The 14,532-nt window shown below is 40.9% G+C and overlaps 1 protein-coding gene across 1 annotated transcript; it reads right to left on the bottom strand.

Annotated features, from left to right (window-relative positions):
* Positions 1 to 1,228: 1,228 nt before the first annotated feature.
* On the bottom strand, positions 1,229 to 5,883 carry LOC141771357 (ATP-sensitive inward rectifier potassium channel 1-like). The gene is made up of 2 exons (XM_074641508.1): positions 5,602 to 5,883; positions 1,229 to 3,223 (listed from the first exon to the last, which is right to left on the bottom strand). Exon 2 carries the CDS (start codon positions 3,203 to 3,205, stop codon positions 2,084 to 2,086), a length of 1,122 nt encoding a protein of 373 aa, XP_074497609.1. The 5' UTR covers positions 3,206 to 3,223; positions 5,602 to 5,883; the 3' UTR covers positions 1,229 to 2,083.
* Positions 5,884 to 14,532: the final 8,649 nt, after the last annotated feature.

The raw sequence follows: 14,532 nt of genomic DNA, 5'->3' as shown, positions 1-14,532 counted from the left end.
ACCCGGATTCATGTGTGTTTCACAGAAAGATAAAGTCGCCGTTACAGTTTGTAGTTAGGCAACTTAATCTCGATCATCCTTGAAAGGCTTTTTATCTGATTGGAATATAATCAAATTTATGCACAAACTAACCATGACAAGATACAGCAGAAATGTTATGTGCTATAAAGAGAACATACACTCTGTTGCTGGTCAAATATTTTTTTCCACCATTCCAATACTGCATATTAATGATGATACAATTTGCATTATGCCAGTTTTAGCTGGCTGTACCTGATAAACTAGCAACTGAATGTAATTTAATATAAATTAATCATTTCCGGTGGAAGGGATAGGAGGGTGAGGAAGCTGTACCATTTTGACAGGCTTTCTTTTTGCCATGATGATCACAAGTTACATTTTGTCATTGCAAAAACGATGATAAACCACGTTTACACCCTTCTCAGTCCTATCAGGTTTTGAACCAGCACATCATACGAGAGCACACGCTGGGAAATCACTTTAGCCGGGTGTACGTCAATTTGAAAGTCTCCTCTGCGTTTGATTCTTTGCATGATCTCTCTGAACACAGTTTGAGATGATAGGTGTGGGTAATTTAACAACCGGTGTGTATGCATGGCGTCTGTGTTAAATGACAACTACATCCTTGCAAGGTGCTCTATTAGTTTGCATGAGCCATGTAAACAAAAATATGTATCACAGACACAGTGAACAACCATCAAGGGACGGTTGTGGACTTTCTTTTTCATTATTATTAGAATATATGTGTCTGTGAGGCATGTATCATCTTTATGCAGCTCATCCATTTCACATTTAATAATATTCAGAATCTTTCACCCGGGCTATGCATATTACTGTGTCACGTACTCCGGGTGCAGACACACACATAAGCATATGCAATTTATTATAGAGGTCACCTGTTAAAGCTCCATGCTAGTGTACAGTAAGTGCTGTTATTTCTCTAAATGGAGAGTTCTGGTTTCATGTTCAGAACCTGCAGGCAAACTAATGGGCTCTTATCTCCCAAAGACTTCCACTCTGTTGTGTTTGGATCCCTGTTTGCTGTCACAACTTCACTTTGTTTACAGATGAATAGCCGGGATAGGGGTTGGCACCTGTCATTACGCCGCTTTGACCTTTTTGATCACAGTCCTTATTTGACATTCAGGCTCGGTTAGGTGGAAAATAACGTGACGACAGAGACATTTCTAATGCAAAAATAGCCTTTATTTCAGTGTATTTTTCCCCCTGAGATCAAATACAAAAAAAGATTTAACAAAGACAATTTGTTTTCATACTAGTCAGTGCTGCATGCAGGCATATTTTAAGTGTTTCCTGAGAGCTTTGTTCTCTCACAATGTCTTCACTCGAGAAGAAAACCACAACTCCATCAGCCACTGTTTGAAAAGAGTGGCCGCTGAGCCCAACCCTTTGCTAGTGCCTCAGTGTCTGAATAGTTAAGCATACTCTAATGGTTCAAGTCCAAGTGTCTCGTTGTGTACAGCAGCCTACAGTAGCATGAATAATTGAATGAAACACTTTTTCTCACCCATGACAAAAGCATGGCCCTCAATGCTGGTCCTTCAAGTAATTGTACAATTTATACACAAGATAATACATTTGCTTCGTTTTTCTGCCTCTCTATAATCGGTAAACCCAATGTGCGAGGCCAGAGGTAAATTAGAACCACACATCTTCATTAAAAGCAAGAGCACATATGTATAATCCATGTGCGAGTAATTGGGTCTGTTTCTGCTATTGAATTGTAGCCTCACCATCTTGCATGACCTCTCCCTTTAGAAAACAGGTTTTGTTTTGTCAGCAGACAGTGGCAGGTGTGGTTTTACATACAAATAGTTCACAATAAGGGTCGTGACCCACAGACGGCTTTCTTATCTGTGTTAAACACAATAGAAGAACAAATGAGTGGGTTTTCTCTACTTCATATTTAAATGCTACACAATGTGCTGTTAGGCATTAGGTAACCCCATCGCCTCCAGCACCACTTTGTCCTACTTGAGGAGTTTGTCAAGGAGAGGTAACAGTCTCAGCTTCTACTGTTCATTGCAATTTATCCATGATCTCACATCTTGGTGACATTGGGGGGATCGTTGATATCAATCACCTCAAAGCCCTGGTTTTCATGTCCAGCTCTGGAGTGGTGATGATGACCCTTGATGTTGTGGAAGCAGTAGGCACAGTGTGCAGTGGCCACCGGCGCCACTTTGGAGAAGTTGGAGAAATCGACTCTGTACTTGCCCTCTTTGCTTCTGGAGATGATGGGCAAGAAGTTGTAGCCCCACATGATCTCCTGAGGAATAAAGGAGGTCCGGACTTGGCAGGCAGAGCTGGTGGACTCTGCGGTGCCGTCTAGGAAGACGACAAGCTCAAACTCTTGATTGTAGAGCGTGTCCACCGCCATCTCGAAGAAGGGGCTACTCTTGTCGATGATGTGGTAGAGCGTGAGAGGACACACGAAGAAGAGGTTGTCCTTCCCGGAGTCCACCATGAAGTCAATGTTCACCTGGTCCATGATGATTGTCTCCCCATCAGGCGTGTTTGTTGTCCTCAGCAACTTGCCGTAGATCTGGCTGCCAATCATCAGGGTCTTGCGCAGGTTGGCCACTCTGATCGACAGAGAAAGAGAACCATTTTTGGGGCTGATGACGGCCATGTCACTGAATGCGATGGTCTTTGCCCTCTTTTTGGGTAAAGAGATTTTGGACAGGATGACTCCACACATGAAGCAGTTGATGATGGCTCCGAGGAGGGACTGGATGATGAGAAGGGCCACAGCGCCGGGGCAGAGAGGGGTGAGCGCTCGGCCACCATACCCAATAGTCGTCTGGGTCTCGAGGGAGTAAAGGAACGCTGTGGTGAGTCCTACAACGTTATCAACACATGGAGTGTGGTCTGGTTTGGGGTTTTGCCACGTCAAGTCTCCATTACTGCGGGAAATCCAGTACCACAGCAGGCCAAAAATGAACCAGCTGAGGGTGAAGGAAGCGATGAAGAGGAAGAGGACAAAACGCCACCGGATCTCCACAAAGGTGGTCCAGAAGTCCGCCAGGAAGGATAAGTGTGTGCTGTACCTGATGTTTCCGTATTCAATGTTGCAGCGGCCATCTTTGGTAACTAGTCTGGTCCTGCGGCTTTTTCGCTCCACCAGATAGTCCTGGATACGTTTGTTCAAGTATCCAAACATTTTCTACAAGCCCACGACCTATAAGACAATAAAACAGGAACAGCATCTATAAGCACAGAGTAGAAAATTGTCATCAAGCTGTTGTGTGAACAGTAATGAAATTACAAACAGTTACTATGCACTACTACTACTTACATAGCTGACTTGTCCTAGCAAATCAGATACTGCACCTGGGACCCAGCAACAATGACTGAAAATGTAATTGGAGTTACAAATGCTGATATCAATCATACTTGTTATAGCTTTTTATAACAGTATCCGTCCTTTAATTAGTCAGCCGGTCACAGGCCCTCTAAAACTGTCAGGCATCCTTAATTCACTACAATCAAACAGCAAAATGTCAAGATGACACTGCCAGTCCGCTGCTGAATGGGAGGTGTAAAAAGGAGGATACGCAAGCACAAATTGTGCCACGGTAAAAAGGATATATATGCGCAGTTGGTGGTGTATATGCAATAATATTTAGGACTTACAAAAAGAAAGGAATAACTCTGCTTAAGGTAAATTGAGGGGAACATTATTTAAATTGGGGGTATTTTGAGTATCAAGAAAACAGATTGCATAATCAAATACAGTGAGAACCTGTCCAACTTCTGTATACTGTAAGTATCTTTCCTGTTTTCTTGCTCCAAATGCTTTCCTCTTCCCATGGTTACTACTTATGTACAGTCTGTCCCACTGCAGTTTTAGTCCTCACTGAAAGGCTACAATCCTGGGTGGATGCAGCAAAGACTTGAAGTTAATGAGAAACAAAAGTTTCCAATGAAGTGTAACACATAAGTGCTCCAAATAAACTAAATAACTTTGGTCCCGTGCAAGTGTCTCAACACAAGGATCAGCTTTGTTTGCTACAGTTTCAAGGCTGCAAAAATAAACGTGGCATTAAAATAATTTGGGCAAACTCGGCCAGGAGGCCAGCTGCTCACAGACATAACAATCTTTGACTTTATTCAAGCTCTGAGTTCCCATAACTCCAGTGCTTGATGGATGGTAACTGGCAGTATTGGCTATACAGAGGTTTCCAAACAAGTATGGCCTCTGTTCTTGCCAAGTCATGCAAACTACCCATTTGGATCATGGCGTGCTTGTTAGGGAGTGCGAAGTACTACAAAACGATCACTGCAGTGAGTTTCTGTTTTTGTTTTTAACCCTCAAAGCTCACATCCCATCATTATACCAAAGAGAAATCTCATAATCACTCTGCGTAGGACGTTGTTGCAAGCTTTAATCCTTTGGAAGCAAAGCCAGTCATTCCACACCTAATCATTAGGTCAGCATGTTTTCATAGCGTAACAAGATATGTGCGGAAATAATTTCAGGTATTTAGTATTTTAATTGTATGTTTGACAAGGTACTCTAAAGTATGGCTTTGCAACAAAAAAACACTACCTTTGGGAATGGAGATGTGAAGCTGAAAGTCAGCTCTTAGGGAGCATCCACAAAATAGCTTTAACTCTGAAAAGGCTTTACTGTCATGAGTCAAAGCATTTCAACCTTAAGAATCATCAGAGGTCACAGTTTAGCAATCTCTGTATATGCAAAGAGTCCTTGAGAGGACAATACTGTACATTTTTTTACATTCTATTTGACTTTTTTCTTGTATTTTCTCTTTACACAGACCTTTTGAATGTGCCTTTAATGCTAGTCATTGACTAACTGTATTGAGCCAGTCTAAATGCATCGGCCCTGAATCATTACAATAAATGTCTTTCAGGTTTAAAGCTTTGAGACTCTTCTGTCCTTCCAATAGATTTAGATTTACCTTGGATACCTTTGAGTTATGTCTTCTTCCTGCAGACTGATTTAAAATGTGTACCTCAGTTCCCACTCTAATCTAAAAATCCATTATAGTTGAAACAACTAAGAGCTAGTGAGTAATAGTGCGGCTTCTCTTGCATTAATTGCCGTTAAGTGTCACAGATGATCAATATTTGACTTCATTACCTTTTTTAAACTACCTACTTCCTTTCATTATAATGCTTCAATACTGTAGGCTCATTCTAATATCTGTTAATGAATATCTAATTTCCTTATTTGCATTATAAAATTGGTTTGTGACTGTTACATAATTCCAGCCACAGCAGGGGTTTAGCAATACTTTTGATTTAAAAGGGAGATTACTGGAATACTTCTCTAATGAGCCGTAATGCCTTATTTGTAGTAAATGCTTTCATTTGTCAGTGAGGTACAAACTAGCTTCATGAGCTAATAAATAAAGTAAATGTAGTTTAATGTAATCATTCAATTTATTTGCATTTATTTATTTATCTTTATAGAAAACATTCACAGTGACTATCATATTTCCTATGAAATGAATTGCATCTGAAATACTCACATAAGGACGTCACACTCAGCTGAAAATGAAATGTGTTAACATGAAAGTGAACTTAACTCACCTCTGTAATTTGAAGTGAAAGTAGTTTGATGCACATCCAAAGGTTGATGAATGGCAAAAATCCAGCTTGACCTTCTCTCCTCTCTCTCTGTCTGTGTCTCTCTAGTTCACAATCGATTGAGTCAGTCTAGGTGTGTCCTCCTCTTATGCCTGTTCACAAACACCTGTGTGCCTTTATACTGTCCTGTCTCGGCGTGCCGAAATCATCCAGGTGATGTTTACGCCCACAGAGACGTAAAGTACCCCTCCGCCCACAAACACACACGCATACCCTTCCCCTGGCTCTAATAGGATGTTTACCCCACAGACGCCTGGCACCGAGGGCCAAGCTGACCTCTATCCGCCACACGCCCAGTCCACCTAAGATTTGCTCTGGATTTACTGCTTTTGCGCAGTTGCATTTAGTATAGAAGAAAAGTGAATGTTGAGCTGTAAATGCACAACCTCTATGTACTGCATCTGTATGGTTCCGGTCCTCTGCGTCTCTATGACGAACAGACTGTGTGCTATTATTTACTGTAGACACAAACACTTTATTGGCATGTTTTTATCTCCTGATATTAACATGATATAATAATCACGTTGTCCCTAGAATACTGTATGATAGAAAAGAGCATATAACTCAGATTTGTTTATGCATGTATTCCTCCACTTCTGTGAGGAAAATGATCACCATAAGAACAGATCTCGGGCACAGCGTTGTCACTATGAATCAAACATCAGTGCTTCACAGCCCGGCGCTGCACAGCCGTCTTCCTCCAAGCAACAAGCACTTTCCCCCTTTTCCCCACAACCAGCCGTGTTGTGATGAATTGAGGGGGCATAGAACCTAAATAGGTGATGGAGTGAGACAACAGAAGCTGCAGAGATGAAAAAAGAAGATGCTCTAGATCCAGACAGAAAGCTCTCCAGGGCCGTCCAGAAACCGAATCAGTTCATGAGCCCAAGATGTTCTGAATGCTGAGGGGAGAAAAGTTGTGAATTGTGATGGGAGTCATTTTTCAACTCCATTGTTCCCAGCAAAAAAGTGATAGAAAAGGCTGCAGTATTACCTTACAGGCTGCAGTGTGTGTATTCTATTGACAGCCACAATACATTACTGTTGACACACAACAAGATTAGGCTTGCCTGTTCTTTTCCTTGTAAAAGGATGACAAGCCTTTTGTATTTAAGCATTTTTATTCAATAGGTGATTTGCGTGTTTGTTTAATCAACTCCCTCGTTTTTATCCCTTTCATATCAGACAAAAGGCCTACGAATAGCCACCAGACCACATAGCTGCACTGATTGTTGGGCTGGTTTAGCAACTTAAACGCTGTGGAGGCTGCATTTGATTGAAGGCAATGCAATCTGAGACAATTGCTGCCACTGAATAATAATGACAACAACCACTTCTGATTTACTTCAGAAGAACAGAATGTATCATCAAGCATCAAATATTGAAATGTAGTGACCTTGTTGACTATAACAATGTGCGATTAAACCAATCATACCACAAAATGTTCCGAAACAATGTAATAAACAGGTATATAATTGTGGTATGTGGACATGATTTGTATATAATACATTGTCTTTCTGAAAATGATGATCATTTTAAATGTCAGTTAAAATCAATCAAGTGAAACTGCTGAAATTTAATGAGTCAAACTTAATGGAGAGATAATGGCATTATTGAGGAGATATATACTGCATTAATAAATATACAGTATGCAATACAGACTGGTGAAGTTACAGGAACGATTGCGTCAACCTCTGGTGACAGCCTGCCACATGTGGTATGTTAACAGATGTTCGTGTTTACCTTTGCACTTAGCTGATTAGCACATGAACACAACACTGTCACTGCCAGCCCTCACTGATAAGAAATACATGTTTGAGAGATTAACACTTAAGGGTCTTTGATAGCTTGATGTCTCACGGAGATAGTGAACAATGGCAGTTTCTCTCTGCATCAATTGGAGTACTCAAATGAATAACGCTGGTTTCTGTATCAGTTTCCGGCAATCTGCTTTCAGAGGCTGGCATTGATCAGTCAGTATTACCTGCTAACCTTATAATGTGATAATTACAGTAGCAACAAGATTAAAAATATACAATGAAGACGCGTCTCTGCATGTTGCTGCTCATATGTTTGGATGATTAAATACTGTTTGTCTTAATCTATAGACAAACTGTGATGGGATTACTTTTTACTGTTCAACTAATGACATGGTTAACCAGAATTAAAAGGAAACTTGAGCAATGATAACACAATCACCACTTGTTAAGAGCCACATTTACAACACCTTTTTTATTCATCTTATACGTATTGTATTTTATTTAATTCTTACAAAGTTAAACCTGAAATTATTTTTGGCCACTTGGGGACAGCAGAAACAAGCTGTGAAAAATACTGACATATTATCACCTTTATAGTGGAAACTTGTTAGCCAGCAGTTGTTCATTTACACATCCAGCTGATACGGATCAACATTATCAATCGGAGCTCTTACACAGAAATCAGCTGCCTGCTGACCCCCAAAACAGGACTGATGAGAGCAGTGAGACTGAACCAAGGCAGTAATGTTGCAGGCTGGAAAACTGGAACATAGAACAGAAAGACACTATAAAGCCTCTTGCAGTCGCATTCTCTGTGGGTTTATCACTCCGAGCGACCAATTTCACACGCAGGGGTTAAAGTGGGCTCGAATGATCCGGAACGGCGTCTGATTGATAACTAAATTATGCAGTTTCATGCATAATTATGTCAAGCGAGTTCATTTTTTGGGTGGTGCAGAAATCAATTTTGAATTAAATCTACCAATTACAATATGTGTGATATGCACTTCTTAGCATGTTAATGGGAAAGAAGGGATTCAAAAGTCAGAGCCATACTGCATAAACCTTGAACAGTGTGTCTATAAATTACATTAATTCTGTTAAAAAGTTACCCATATTGTGCTGTAACTTCCAGCCCTCCAAATCAACAGTAACAGAAGTTAAGAAAAGCCACTCCTGCGTTTGTTTTCATTAGCGATCAACTGATGATTTGAGTTGACAAGAGAGTTGACAGTGAAAACAAGACCAGAGATCTCTTTTTAAATCTCTTAACACTTGTCAGAGGTTTTCCTTTGAAGCTGTTAAACTTTCAACATGTTGTCATGACCCTTTAAGGCTCATATATCACGTCTCACTTTAGCTCCTTTGTGGCTCACTTTGCCTGAGCCACGATTGTGACTCTCCAACTTGAAAACTTTACTTAGTCTGTGATAGTTGATGATGAGAGAAGTGACTTTTAAGCATTTGATTAGGCTATTATTTTACCCATTGGTCTCGCTGCTCCTGTCATGCTCATTCATTCTTTTTCTTTTCCTATTAGAAATGTTTAAAAAGACCTCAGCTGCAAACCACATCTGACTGTTTCACAACAGAGAAAATCCACTGCCATCAGAATTAATTATGCAATGTAGCCTTGAGCATTGGGCTAAAACATTTTAATTAATTCTGGTGTGAATAGAAATGCCTTTTTTTAACTTTTTGATTAGTGATTCAGGCGTTCCTTTCAATAGTTGTAACATTCGCCATGTGGCTTCATATTCTATGATGCGCTTTGGTTGAATAGATCTATACTTTGGGGATGATGGTTGAGTGTGTGTGTATGTGTATGTATGTGAGCAAGAGGAGGGAGTGGGGGGGATGTACACTGATGGCAGCTGTTTTGTTGGGTCATCATGTCACTGAGCATTCATATTCCATATCCATCATTCTCAGAGTAAAAATGGCAAAGTGCTAAAAGCCAAGCATTGCAATCCCAAGCTGTGCAATGTGCTTGTGAAGCATTTGCCTCTTGCGATGACACAAACATGTGCTGCGAAGCATTTCTCAGAAGATGCCCATGCACTTTGCTGCCTTAATGTCAGCATGCATTTGTGCAAGAGCATCTGGAAAATTCTGCGACGTAGGCATGCAGAAAAAAGCACGCTTTTGAGATGATAATGATCTTAAGGATCTGTGCATCCAGTATTGACGCCTTTGGGTACAATGTGCATTTCAATAGAAGTCTACAGACGAGGACTTGGGCTGTCAGGCCTGAACGGGAAGCCTGGTCGACAGGGTTCGTGGGGATTTTCCACTACAGGACTTACACTTGCTTGTCCACTAACTATTGGGCTTCATCAAAACTACTGGAATCGTGTATGTTTTTACTATACCATCCCTTCATAAGCACAGTGGTTTTCCAAGACTGCCATAACCTATTTCAGCTTCATAAGCAGATGGCTGGGATGTGATTATAGTATGTACAGTAGGCAATGAAGTGTAAGATGAAAAGCATGGCATAAACATTTCAAGTACAGCTGGGTGAGATGTGAGATGTGTTATGCAGGGCTGCAGGGCGATGCATTTCGGTTATCTGTCTCCTTTGTTTCTAGAAACACCAGGGTGTGATTCTATTTGCCCTGTGGACATGTATAGAGATAAAGAGACAAGTAAAAAGCCAGGAATACAAACTAAAAGAATCTTATTTATATTCTTGAACAAATAACCGGCTTTCATTTTGATGAATGGCATGCCTTTAGTGATTCTAACTCCATGGAGAAGGTCTTCAGGGAGTTCTCCTTCCTCTGCTGAATCAATCATTAAATTGGAGGTTCCCAAGGTCACATGGGTATCACACATGTATTTTTGTCCTCCACTCAATATTGTCAGGTCACATTATGTCTTCTGCCATACATACTCAAAGGACTTCGGCCTGATTAAGCAGCTTGGTAGCCTGAAAAAGCAACTCATTGAAAGGGAAAGAAAATACGAAAGCCCTCTTAAAAGCTTAAAATCACCTCTCTCTCACTTGCCCTTTTTTCTCACCCTGCTGTGGTACGGTCAGCATGAATTCAATTTTGTATGATGTAAAGTGACACCCGGCGACAAACTCCATGAGAGAACACTAACCTATTGTTCCACTCGAGGGATTTTCTCAGTTGTGGATAAAGCAACTATATCACATTTCATGTATTTTCACAGGTCTTTATCGATATTATACTACTGCTATTATTGATATTCTCCAAATGAACAATACAATTGTGTTAAAAGGACTAAATCTCTGCTTTGCAGTGGTTCTAATGACGGCTTAACAGCGCTTACCAGTATATTGAAATAGGAGTGTTAGAAGAGAAGGTGTCTCTAAACGTGTATGTTAAACCGTCCACATGAACGTCTTGGAGCTGGAGGGTACAAGAGATCTCAAAGATCTTTCTGCCTGCAGGGTATGCTCAGGCATACTTTGTCTCTCAGTAAAAACTCAACCCGACAGCAGTTCCCTGCAGAGTCAGACTATATTTTTTAACACACAACTATTACAGTAGGAGGTTGCTCTATGGATGCCAAAGCTTTTTGGCCTTGATGGACTGAAGCACATGGAAGAATGTGCCAGTGGGCAACAGACTGAACAATTTGAAATGAACTATTTTGTTTAATAAATGGGTATTCCGAGGCTTTACATCTTCAGTGTTGGAAGGTTTTAATTCGGTAAAATATAAGTAACACATGGAATAATAGTTCCTGCTTTAAAAGCAGCCCATAAACATTCTCTTGCCATAAGCATTCCTTAATGAAACAGAAAGAAAGAAAAACAATTTGGGATTTGTCAAAGTAATATCACTGGTGTTAGTCTGCTATTCACTGAGCAGGGCATCAACCCACTGCCATGCACAAGATTTCCCAGTAGACTTGGAATAAGGCTGCACATTTTTGCAAGTGATGAGATAAACAACAAAGCAAGAGAAATTCAATTTTGAGTTTAAAGTTTGACGGAGCCAGCTGAAAGCAGTCACCAATTACATCAGCCACTTATATGTTGCTCTTAAAGAAAGAGACCAGACTGTCAGTAATTGATTGTGCTGTTTCATTATTACAGCTTGTATACAATTGCAAAGTTTTCCAAAATGTCTCAGATATGGCATAATGTTATTGTACAAGTGCACACTCTTAAATGCAGAGTTGCAAAGATTTACGATAGTTGCAACAGCTTTGTTCAAGTGCAGATATTGGCCATGTGATTCTGTATAATCACTCACTGCTATACCTCTTTCCTCCACATAGTGTCACTGTGTCTGGACTGTGTAGTGGTGAGGATCAGTCACATTACGTTCACCCAATGCATAATATAGCATAAAAACAGAGCATTTATGGTTGATTCTTGGACACAAAGGCATCTACATGGCGAACTATTCTAATAATACTATTGACTAATAGGTTATAAATTAAAAACTTAAATTAAAAAATCCTTTGAGCCAAGGAGAAATAGTCAAGGCTTTGTAGTTGATTCATGTCAGACTTGCCATACATAATTATGTTAAGTATAAAACTAAGTATACCTGTTTGAATAGTGTTTTTGAGTGTCTAATGGTCACTGGATATGGTGTTATGCAATGCCTGTATAGATCTGCTTTATTTTAAGACCTCCACTGTGGATACTTCAACGCTCTGTGCACCAGATAAAAACATGCATAGCGTATTTCTAAATTATGTATTCACATATAACAAGCACAGTGCTGCGACGTAGATCCTCACACTCACATAATTCATAATTTAAACGCTAATAGATATACTCATTCCTTAAAGTTAAGCTTCCCCTTTAAACGACAGGGCATGAATATAAAAAATAAGGAGTACATGGTTGCTGCTCTGCTCCTAAATATGCATTCTGTCTTCTATATAATGATGCGTTGGACCAATGTGTTGACACTGATAAATTTGTTTAAGCCAAAGCTGTGCCAGCTCGCTAGGATAGATTGTTTAATAATTTACACTCTTTCCATTGCAAACATACCTTGCCTCTTATGCATTCACCAGTTCTCCAGGCTATTAAATGTTGGCCTCCGAGCTCTGCTATCTGTGTAACGACAAATGCAAAACATGCACTTGGTTGAACAGTTAAATATTTTAGATGATACCATACATAGAGCAGCTTCAACTTCAACATTTCTAATAAACTATCATTCAGTACTGACATGTTGCTCTTGTTACTGAACTTCCTCTATTATGTCCTTGTAGTGTAGTGTTTACTGTGGTTGTCCTCTGATTTCCATCCCCGCTCCTTCTTGTTCCTGGCTGCTAGTAACAATGCAGTTCATCGCGGTGCCGTAAGCTCTGACAAGAGGATCAATCAGAGCTAATGAAGCCTGGGAGGAGGTGAGAGAAAGCGAAGAGGGATGGAGCCAAAGGGGGAGTGAATGGGAGAGTACGGTAGGGGCGGGGGGAGAATACCAGAGCCAAGGGAGCAGGGAGAGGATTAACATGACACATCATCCTCACCTCCTCACTCCATGCAAGAAAGAACTAATTCCTCAGTTATGACCTTTGAAATGATCATTTTCTTCATCTGATGGCCTGACACACACTATCGACTGTGGGCTGCTGTTGCTGATTTGGACTGAGGCATTTTGCGTGAGAGTCTGCACTGACCTCTGATACTGCTATTCTGTCTGAACTGCTTCAGCAGAATGGGAAAATCTATTATTTACATCATGTGTTTACGTTTTGCAATCTCTCCTTTTGTAGATTTAAGCCACAGTTTACGTGCGATGTCTATTTATTTTTTAGTCTGCAGCGAAGAATAACACATTCCCACAATGATATAGGAGCTGTAGCTCAGTTGATTCCATATGGAAATCTCTGCATTGATGAATATCAAATCAGACTCAGAACATACATAACACTTCATTGTTTGTATAAGACGTCTTGATCCTGCGGTTAACCTTGGCAGGATAATCCACAATTTGATCATTCTAATGGATTGTCTATTAAAGCACCAATGAAGAGCCTATCATGTTGTGTTACCCACACCCCTTAACATTATGCAAATCGAATGTCTAATGATGTACACTACGCTCAAGTTTCCTCCGAGCACTTGTAATAATGAATGTGCCAAGAAGCTTTATTAATGTGTGATGTGTGATTAATGGGAGGTAGTAGAGTCAACTGAATGGGCTTCACCACAGGATGAACAGCAGAGGCAATAAGGAGGAGGGAGGGATGGGGCTCTGCTTTGATCAATAATGGTGTAACCTCAGGAGGGGAAATAATTACACATGCCCCGAATCTGAACCACAAGGGGCTGATCCACACGCAGGATCCATGGAGCCGTGCCGCCGAAGGACCTGAATTCTTACAATTAAGATCACCAACACTTCGTGATCACTGCTGAGATTAGCACCGAGGAGCGAGTGTGAGCGCGGCCCAGAAGTCGTATCCCTTAGCCAAATCCCAAGCTCCTCATTATTGCAGCCTCACTCCTTGATGTTCCATAATCCGCTGTCATTGGCTCCCCGGCTGGTCGAGGCTGGGAAAAGAAGAAGTATCTCCCAGCCATCTCGCTGTGGCTCTGCGACTCAGCGGGGAGGAACAAAGGGGGGCTGCAGAGTCATAAATCTCCTCCCAAACTCAATGCAGGAAGTACATGAGTAGGCTCTCTGGTGATAGCTGCTCCTGTCGCTCCTCCCCCACCTATCATCGTCTCCCTATCTTTCTCTCCCTTTGCTCTCACTCTCATTACTCCTCCTCTGTTATGTCATGTCCACATTCAATTTTCTCTTTGCCTAATAACATCTCAATGTCAAGCATCTATCCATCTGTCTCCGTCTGCACTGTGTGTCCTCTCATTTGCGCACACTTCCCGATCGTAGATCACACACTTCCCTGCTGAACAGAATTTAAAATAGGGGGGAATAAATGAGCCTGTGCACTCCGTTCTGCTGCTAAGCTTTATGAATTTATCTTACTTTTGATCCATGAGCACACGGCTCATCATCATGGTTGCTGTGATGCAATTCACTTCAAGTTCAGATCACTCATGACGCACCATTTAGGCCTTTTTAGGAACTGCAATTGCAATTCTTGTCGGGGTTTTTCGTGAAAGTGTCACCATTCCTGATTTATAAGCCTCTTCTGAGGAGAA

Source organism: Sebastes fasciatus, chromosome 7, assembly GCF_043250625.1.
Source record: "Sebastes fasciatus isolate fSebFas1 chromosome 7, fSebFas1.pri, whole genome shotgun sequence".
In the NCBI taxonomy this organism is placed as follows: Eukaryota; Metazoa; Chordata; class Actinopteri; order Perciformes; family Sebastidae; genus Sebastes; species Sebastes fasciatus.
The sequence above is the reverse complement of the archived record's forward strand: the minus strand, read 5'-3'. Positions and strand labels throughout refer to the sequence as shown.

Excerpts from the sequence above, each read along its gene's own strand:
- LOC141771357 (XM_074641508.1), bottom strand. The coding sequence starts at position 3,205 with ATGTTTGGATACTTGAACAAACGTATCCAGGACTATCTGGTGGAGCGA.